Source organism: Olea europaea, unplaced genomic scaffold (assembly GCF_002742605.1).
Source record: "Olea europaea var. sylvestris unplaced genomic scaffold, O_europaea_v1 scaffold1480, whole genome shotgun sequence".
Lineage (NCBI taxonomy): Eukaryota > Viridiplantae > Streptophyta > Magnoliopsida > Lamiales > Oleaceae > Olea > Olea europaea.
Genome location: NW_019232361.1, coordinates 174981 through 185709, shown reverse-complemented (window position 1 = coordinate 185709; position 10729 = coordinate 174981). Strand labels below are relative to the sequence as shown.

Here is a 10729-nt window from a genome sequence, read left to right as displayed (position 1 = left end):
TGAAATCAAAACTATGGGGACTAAAATCCAATAATTCAAAAGTTGCGTCGGATTGGATCACAAAAAGCATACCTAAAACCAAATTTCGTGTATTGTTCGTACACATCAAATGTATTATGTATACACATGGTTCAATTCCAGGAAAAAATTATATTTCCTTATTTTGTTTTGGAAACTTTCGTTATACAATCTTTTGGCACTTAAGCCATCCAAAACATAGGGAACCTCATTAGACCTAAAAATTCATATATACTAATCAATTTTTGGAGGTGAAGAACAAGGCTAACAATGTGGAATCAAGGCGAATTGCAAGGATATTGAAAATTTTTCATTCAGATTCAAGATTCACATAAAAAAAACGTAGAAAATTCTTATCTCTTCTTCAGGGTGATGATTTTTCAATTATTCTTTTGTAATTGAATTTTAAACATGTTAAGCGAGTTTTTCAATTGTATTGGATGAGTGTTTGAACCCTATTTTCATTTATATTAATTCAAGATGTTAATTTAGGAAGCTCTTGTGCTGTTTGATTGATTTTACATACTCATTATATCATTTGGTTGTTTGACCATTAATTAAATAGTTAGTTACTTGTTGTGGTGTAGGAATACTCACAATAAGTTTAGAACACGATAAAATTAACACACATAATTAGAAATAATCTCCTTTACACAAACAATCTTATTGATAATTTAAACTAAGTGCATGACTTTCCATATGAATTCAGATTAGAAATAGGACCACCTTGTGTTAACTATAGGTTAGTGTATCTTGGGAAAGAGCATTTAACATATTAGCTTTATCGATTGTCAAAAATACAAGAAATTAACTAGATTATTAATTGATAATTAAAATAGATGGAAATACGAAAAATCATGAATCCAATGCAAGCATTCACATTCGATAAAATTAAAACCCACTTGATTTATTAGGATAGATTAGAAAAGTATAAAAAACAATAAAATCACTCTTTTGATGTCATTACTCAATCGAATTTGATAAAAACTTTTGAACTACAAAATAGACCTTATTCTTCGTAGGAATTATACTTATAATTCACAAATCTTATTATTTGTACAACGATCTTATACGCTTGTGGGATTATCTTGAACATGTTCCAATGAAGAATTTTATTTTCATAATAAATTTAAACATGAAACTGAATAAGAAATTAATTGCAGATTATATAAATTATGTTTACAACCTTAATCTTACTTTTCTACCATTTTGTTTCTTAATTTCATTAAATTTTTGTTCACTTTTCTACCATTCCTTTTCTTTTCTCTCTCTTTTTCCTTTTTCATGTGACAACGCATGTGAGATATGGAATGGCCTAATGCCCCTTCTCAACATGATTGAACTGTTGTCAACCATTTTTTTATTTTTTAGTTACCATCGACAAAATTATTGCAACCACACATAATATTATAGAAATTCAAACCATGAAAGAATAATGCAACGTAGCCCTATTAGTGCTTAACACAAATCTAAGTGGCCGTAATCTAGACTAATGCTAAGCAACTGTATGCCACGTAGTATTACTCGAATTTATTTCAAACTAAAAAACTTGTCGTGGTAACAATATTAAGAGAGTGTTTGATAGCCATTTTCATATAAAAATGAATTTTAGAACAGTAGATTCCTGGAAAATATGTGGATGAAAAGTTTTTTATTTACGTGTAATATTATTTTAATGAAAAATGTGTGGTTAAAATTAAGAGAGAGAAATACATTTGGAAAAAAATTAGGAATCAAACAGGCCTAAAGTGAAACCGTCCAAAATAAATAGAAAGAAGGCTTTATTACACCAGATCAATCAACCGTACTTACAGTAAATTTCAAGCGACCAGTGGTAAAAGGGTGTTTTTCCCTCACCCAAATCTACCTATGTATGAACAGTAGACACTGACTTGGCCATCAAAAATCCAAAAGCATATAAACACCAGAAAACAAACAGAACACACACATATATACTAGATAAACTATACACAGACATATATATACAATGTGTTGGGTTTATGTTTGTGGAGAAGAGGAGAGAGAGTTGGGTCGTCAACAAGCAACAGGGGCGTGTCCCCATTGCAAAGGGAAGGTGGACATGGTGGATTTCGAGTGCAAAAGGAGGTTCTGCTTTCTTCCCCTTTGCCTTTTAGTCAAGAGGAAATATATCTGCACTCTCTGCGCCCGCCGCTTGGTCTTGTATTCCTAGTTGGGATAGCATGTTCGGTATGCAGTACCATACTAAGCTCAGACTGTATGATGAATATTTTTAGTTTATCTTTCTCAGTGAATTATGCACTTGGAAAGGATTTCATCTGATCTATTGAAGTGTATGATGAATATATTAGTTTATCTTTCTTGGTGAATTGTTCACTTGGAAGGGATTTTTTCTGATCTTTTAATATGTTCTCCCGATGGAGTTACCTGGTTCTTGTAGTTGTTCAAAACAATTACTTTTTGTTAGGTCTCAATTTAATTGGCGCATTCCATGTACGAAACTAATGTAATTGAGTTGTAATGAGAGTCAAAGAGTTGGAGGTTGGTAATATAGGTCGTGAAGGAGTCAAAGATGAACCAAGGAGAAAAAATAGAAGCAAAATCACTCTCCAACCACCAAGGCAGCACTCAAGCGGTAATTTCAGAGGGCTCGCCGCTTGCTAGCTATCAAGCTGGCGCTCGAGCGGCAGTGTTATGTGCCAAAAACTAATTCACGATCTTAAACAATTTTTTCAATCTCATTCAATTCCAAACTCTCCAAACTATTAATTCTTACTTTTAATTTCTTTCATAATTTATAGATGTTTCTGCAGTATATTTAAGGTAGACGAATCAAGTTTCTGCATAATTAGACTGGCATCAAGTGTTTTATATGCTTGGAAATACTTTGTGTTTAAAATGCAAAGGTTGACAAGGAGATAGTTGTACGTGCATGAATAGGTTGAAATTTTTAAACGATCATTAATTATTATGGAATTAAATCTGGTATAGTTAAATATTGGGACATTGTACACTTGTAACTATTCGAACAGTCAAGATTTTCAATTAATACCTAGTCGAGGGAAGGGAACCGACGAAAAATAGACATTGTGTTCGATCATGTGTTAATAATTCCGACATGCTTCCCAATCCCCCAAAGGCCAAAACACAATGTCCCGTGAGGTCCCAAATGACAGTACAGTTTTGGCTTCATTGCTAACCTTTCAATAGGTTAAAGTTCCTTTTTCTGCCCTAATTTTTGTCCAAAGATGAAAAGTGAATCTTTTCCAGCTCTTATTATTTAAGGGGTCCCAACTCCCATCCGGTGCAATGCAACAGAATCGTTGGAAAAGATGGTATCTATTATCATAAGTACCATCACCGGGGAAGGTGGATCCACATCATTTTTCTTAGGGTGTAATTTATCTACAGAAGTTTGAAGAAAAAAGGAATTTATTATTCGTTTTTCGTTGATTATTTATTCACGAGTACAATATAATTGCTATTGCTTTTTATTGTTTCTAGAGCAATATAGCGTTAAAGGAATTGTATTATAAGAGAATTGCTATTGCTTTTTATTGTTACGTCATGTGTCACGCTAGAACGTACTAGAAAAGTAAGAGTAGATAAAAATAGAGACGATGTATATGATTGCTAAGCGTCTAAGCTCGAATTTTTTTGTAGATCTAATAACGGATATCTTACCATATATGTAAATTAAATTTCTTCGCCTCCATTTGACAAATTTCTAAATAATTTATAAAGATAAAATAATAGTGAGTCCTACAAAATGTGTCAATAACAATGAATAGATATGAGCGTATATATGATTGAAAAATTAATGTTTGTATTTGACTTAATTTATAAAAATAAAAAAATTATAAATTTAATATACAAAAGGAGGCTTATATATTTATTTTAGTTAATCGTTTATCCTTTTTGTATTTATTTATAGTTTAAGTATTAAATCAGCTTCACTTAGTATTAGTGGATTGTTAGACGTGTTCACTTCCAACCTTCAATTATATTATCCAATTTGTTAGAAGATAATGTGGGATTCATAGAAGACCCACTTAGTTGTGGATCTATTTTCTATTTGTATATGAACACATTAATAATCAATGAAAATGAAGCATCATTGCTTTGCTGCAAACTTAACTATATCATTTGGAGGTTTATGCTCCTCAAAAACCTCTTGCAACATTTTTAATTGTAGTTACAAAGACACAATCGGAACATTTGATATTTAAGCAAAGCAACAAATAAGAAAATCCTAGCAAAGTAGTCTATTCATTCCTTTTTGTCTCTTTAAAAAATAATAAAAATCCTTTCACAATAGTTTTAATGGCATATTGCTAAAAGGGACTTATCGTAACAATCATTAAGCCATTGTTTGAGCCACATTATTTTTACAAGAATGCATTTTTGAATAATATGAAAAATGTGTGGATAAAAAGTAAGAAAAAGTTTTAGATTTGCATGTAATATTATTTTATTGAAGAATGTATGGTTGAAATGATGTCAAATCACTGTTTAAGAATGTATTTTTTGAAAAAAAATGTGGGTCAAACAAAACCTAAATGTATGCTTCAGTTGGTTAATTCAGTTCAAATTTGACAATAATATATCGATGCATCTTGCTAGTGTATTAATTTGCAACGTTCACATTTTGTTGCAATTTTTTTTTTATATTTCATAGATTTAACAATGGACATTGACCGTTATCGAAAACATTAATATGTAACGCATTTTGTAACGTTCTATAAATGTTGTGAAATATCTACATTTAGATTACGTGCCAATCACGTCTGTTGACTAGTGACGAGCCTTCAACAATCCAATAGGTTCCGTACTTCCATAAAATGCCACGATACAATCACTTATTGTACTAATTTGCAACCGCTCACCACCCATGCTCGATGTGCCAAATAATTGTCACATCAACTCCACTGTATTGAACTTTGAAGATTTTAAGGCTCATCAACTCTTTTTTTTTTTTATATCCAAATATCCCAACTTACACTAGACTAAATCCTGGACCCCCAAAACTCTTGCCCCTAGAACCTTGGAGGGGGTAAATTGCGGGTTATGCCTCAACTGGATCACAGGTTCCCCCCCCTGCCTGTACACTTCTGCGCACAAGAGATCCTCCTCCAAAGTGATTGCTTCATACCAAATAAATCTAGCCGCAGGTTCCCATCATGATTCGAACCTCCACCCTGTCGCTGGAAGCAAGACAATGTGCACCTCTAAAATACTTCTGTATCATTCTACAATGTGCACAGGTAGGCTCAGCATGGACACGATAGTGTGTGACTAGCCTTGACTAACCAATGCCATTGTGATTACTATAGTCCAAGTTTTACTCTGTAAATTTCATGTAGGATTGAAAGGCACCATTAAATGTTCATATAACGATGGGGGCCGACTTGCACAACCACCCTCATACTATGATCATAGTATGTTCTCCATGACTTTTTAGAGACTTTATTGCTCATTAATGCATTAATTAGGTACGAACATTCTGATGGTATACAAGTACTACTTAAGTTGAGGTACGCTGTCTTATTAACTGTCCTCACTAAAACTAATGTGAGTTAGTGTTGTAAGATGTCAACATTTTAGTGGAGAGACAACAAATCTCAACTCCTCTTACTTCAATGTGGAGAGGATTTGATGAATGAATAATGGACAGTATAATGGCTGATGGTTGGAATGATCAAAGGCATATAACTTTGATAATTTTTTTAGTATATTGCTTTTATGGAATTTCATTTATCGAATTTGTTGATGCTTTAGATTTTGTGAACGATGCTCGAACACCGTGCAACTTAATCGCAGAGAGGGGTTGGGAGTACAAATGTACTTACATATGGTCACTGATAATGCATTTTATTGATCTCCTTGTATTGCACATTGCTTAAATCTTATTTTGAAGAATATTGGTGTGGTGGCTTGAATTATATGACCTACCTTGAACCATGTGCTTCACAAATTACAATATATGTGTATAATCACAATTTATTTTTTTTAATAGTCTACAGTGTGCAGTCCATAGTTGGTGTTGCTAAAAATCATATATTTAGTAAATTTGATAAAAAAAAAAGTGAAATATGTGATTGAAAAGTGAATAAAATTGTGGTTCCATGAAATGTAAGCTAGTTAAAATTAATTACTGATTTTGTCTTATATTTTTATCAACTTATTTAGCTAAATCAAACAGGAATATTATATTGAAAATTAATTTAAAATCATAAGCGTGTTCTTCAAAGTTTGTAAGACAAGCAGGCATTTCAAAAGCCATGAACTTTCAAGAAGTGCAAATGACACTTCAAAGTTTGTCATCTTAGATAGCAAAGTTTGGAAGATTGCTTGATGATCATAAAAATTGTGGCTCCTATCATATGTCATGATATCCATTGTAAATTCAAATGAAAGCCTTCTTTAGGATATGTGTATGATGGCATGCATATGACAGAGAAGAAAATTAAGAGCATATTATGAATAAAGAAAGATTGTACAAGCCTTGTATTCATATAATTGAGCAACGATTGAATAAGCATCTTCGGCTTTACATACATCCATCAACTTATTATCTCAATCCTACTTTTATTTACAAATTTTTTTTTGCAGGAAGTAGAAGTCCCGAGTAGTATTCTTGAATGTGATTTAAATACTAGCATGTGCGACGATGAGCAAAAACCAACTAGCGAAATAAGGTCATATGACTCATACCGACAAAGCCCGGGAAGTTTTGGGAGGCAAAGCTGCCTATAATACTAGGAAAACATTACAACCTGTTGAGTATTTAATTTATAGCTTTTACAATATATTTTTACTTGATCTGATTCTTATCAATTTATGCAATATATTGCTTATAACTATTCAGTTCATTTTATGTAATGAACGGAGAAAATTATTTGTCCATAGCCCCTCCTAATTTGCGAAAAAATAGTTGTTAGAATTCTTGGTTAATCAATTTCAGGATACAAGAGAAATTGGACGGTCTGTGAACATATTCTCAGCAAGAAGAGAAATAGATTAGAGCATCAATGATTCAATGATCTTGTTTACGTGACTTATAGTTTGTGATTGAAGAATATAATTACTTAATCTATCAAGTATATTCTAAGTCTATTTTACTTCTTATTTGAAATTGGTGTTTATCTAGTTATCTCTCATGTAATATGATTTTTAAAATTTTACCTTATAGACTTCATTATAAGAGGAGAACTCGCGATTCAATTGATTGTGAGGTCATTGAGAAAACTGACTTTTGGGTAGAGGAAGAAGCACCACCTCAAGAGCAAATTTAATGCTATGAACATGTAATTTTGTGATTTATCATAGATCATAACATTGTTGAAGCTTTTATCTACATCAGTTGTCTCATTTTGTTGATATAGCTCCTGTTTGGTTCCCATTCTTTTCTTATTAAAATGAAAAATATGACCGTTATCCATCACATCAAGTCATCAAATTTGAATTTCTATCTCCTGTGTGGGGTCCGTAACAACTATATTTTTCATCCTCATTCTTCCAAAAATGAGAAACAAACGGGGCTATAATGAAAATTAAAAGAATCTGTTTTTAATAACACATAAATTTATATGTAACATCACTTAATGATACAAAATTATACATATAGAAAAGTTTTTAATTTTCTTTTATTTAAGCCATACAGTACTGAAGAAGTCTGTATGACGAAACATGACAAAAAAGACTACATCAAGATAAGAGATTCGATTATTTATTATTAGATCTATCTCTAATTTTCACAAATAATTCTTTTGTTTATACATTTGAAAAAAGAATCAATGGGACAATGACTAGAACTTGATCATACAAAGAAAGAAGTCACATTATGATGTTGAACTTTGCCTATAACTCAGTTTCTTTGTGCAATCAAACGTTCGAAAATTTTGTGGAACTTTTACGTATGTAGAGCCATTGAAAGCGACAAAAAGCAAAGGTAGCTCCACCAGTTGATTCAATTGCATCAATTTCGCTATCTATGTGGGATCCTTAAATATATTTTTACATATAGAGTCATACTAATTTACCTTTCGTATGGTGTTAGGTAAGAGCTTTATTTTATTGCTCGAAAACATCGGGCATGTAAAGACCTACCCTATCATTAAACGGTTGATAATTCTAACACGTTTATTAAGTTAGACTAGACATGATAATCGATAAATTTCGTTGTGCAGATTTTTTTGGCTAAGGAAAAACATAAATTCGAGATAAAAATATTAGTTACTTCTTGTTAATTTTAACAAATAAAGATATAATTATTTTAAAACTTATTTATTTGAACCTAAACTTATGAATGAATTTTTAAAGCTTAATCAAACATTCACAATTTATATATACCAAGAAAATTCTTCTTTCGAAGCAAAATGCCAATTTTCAACCTTAGTCCTTATTTCGCTAGTCGAGTCCACTTAATTAACATACTTCATTTGAACCCTTAGACTTTACAAAATCCTCTTTTGCCCTCAAGTTTTGACCAATTGAACAAATCCCTTCCTTCTCGCCCTAATCATGCAAGTTACTTTCAATCTTCTAACTTCCAATCCGGTAGTCTTGAGATCACTTTCTTTCTTGCTTGTAATATCAGTCAAAGCTTATATGCATTACTAAGCAACTATTGGCTATATGCGTAACAAATGCAAGTCAGTCTATGTTTATATTTGCACCACAATTTAATCATATGAAAACGAAGAAGTTGTAGCTCATATCTCATCTTATAATGCCCCTATTTGGGTTCTATTTTTTCAAAAATACATTAAAAAAAAACTCATTTTAATCACGCATTCTTCAGAAATCACTATTTCTAAATATATTTCTTTCCAAAAACTCATTTTAATGGAGCCCAAACAGGGTATATGTGTATCTAGTCATGTATGATGCATCCAACTTAAAGTAAAGAAATTCTCCCAATAAAAAAGCTAGTTTATCTTAATACACTTAACTTTGTAAAAGACTGAAGTAATATGTTGAAATTTTGCCCCCAGTAACTTAGTGTTATACCATTTTGCGCCCTTTCCATTAACTGAGAAAACTCAATTGTAAATATACATTAGTGCTGTGGAACGCCAAGTTGTACAAGTACTAAATGTCTCAGCAAAATGAAGAACTGGAAAGTCACATTTTTGTTTTCAAAATTGTGCCAAAATCACCAAGAAATTAAAATTGTAGTGTAAAACATGAATATTTGTGGTCCAAAGATTGTGTTCTGATAACTGTAATTTATACATTTATTCGGGGCTTTAAATAATAACATTTATAGTTTTTTTTTATGAAATATAACTTAATTCATTTTATATTGTGTCTGATAGGTAAAACTCATAATTTGATGAAGAATTGAAAAAAAGCAAGTGAAAAATAGAGAAAAATGATGAAATCAAAACTATGGGGACTAAAATCCAATAATTCAAAAGTTGCGTCGGATTGGATCACAAAAAGCATACCTAAAACCAAATTTCGTGTATTGTTCGTACACATCAAATGTATTATGTATACACATGGTTCAATTCCGGGAAAAAATTATATTTCCTTATTTTGTTTTGGAAACTTTCGTTATACAATCTTTTGGCACTTAAGCCGTCCAAAACATAGGGAACCTCATTAGACCTAAAAATTCATATATACTAATCAATTTTTGGAGGTGAAGAACAAGGCTAACAATGTGGAATCAAGGCGAATTGCAAGGATATTGAAAATTTTTCATTCAGATTCAAGATTCACATAAAAAAAACGTAGAAAATTCTTATCTCTTCTTCAGGGTGATGATTTTTCAATTATTCTTTTGTAATTGAATTTTAAACATGTTAAGCGAGTTTTTCAATTGTATTGGATGAGTGTTTGAACCCTATTTTCATTTATATTAATTCAAGATGTTAATTTAGGAAGCTCTTGTGCTGTTTGATTGATTTTACATACTCATTATATCATTTGGTTGTTTGACCATTAATTAAATAGTTAGTTACTTGTTGTGGTGTAGGAATACTCACAATAAGTTTAGAACACGATAAAATTAACACACATAATTAGAAATAATCTACTTTACACAAACAATCTTATTGATAATTTAAACTAAGTGCATGACTTTCCATATGAATTCAGATTAGAAATAGGATCACCTTGTGTTAACTATAGGTTAGTGTATCTTGGGAAAGAGCATTTAACATATTAGATTTATCGATTGTCAAAAATACAAGAAATTAACTAGATTATTAATTGATAATTAAAATAGATGGAAATAGGAAAAATCATGAATCCAATGCAAGCATTCACATTCGATAAAATTAAAACCCACTTGATTTATTAGGATAGATTAGAAATAGTATAAAAAACAATAAAATCACTCTTTTGATGCCATTACTCAATCGAATTTGATAAAAACTTTTGAACTACAAAATAGACCTTATTCTTCGTAGGAATGATACTTATAATTCACAAATCTTATTATTTGTACAACGATCTTATACGCTTGTGGGATTATCTTGAACATGTTCCAATGAAGAATTTTATTTTCATAAAATAAATTTAAACATGAAACTGAATAAGAAATTAATTGCAGATTATATAAATTATGTTTACAACCTTAATCTTACTTTTCTACCATTTTGTTTCTTAATTTCATTAAATTTTTGTTCACTTTTCTGCCATTCCTTTTCTTTTCTCTCTCTTTTTCCTTTTTCATGTGACAACGCATGTGAGATATGGAATGGCCTAATGCCCCTTCTCA

The 10729-nt window shown here is 31.1% G+C and overlaps 1 protein-coding gene across 1 annotated transcript; it reads left to right on the top strand.

The window, feature by feature from the left end:
• The first annotated feature begins 1826 nt into the window (after positions 1–1826).
• LOC111376266 lies at positions 1827–2467 on the top strand. Its single transcript, XM_022999214.1, has one exon. It carries the CDS (start codon positions 2006–2008, stop codon positions 2207–2209), a length of 204 nt encoding a protein of 67 aa, XP_022854982.1. The 5' UTR covers positions 1827–2005; the 3' UTR covers positions 2210–2467.
• The last annotated feature ends 8262 nt before the right edge of the window (positions 2468–10729 follow it).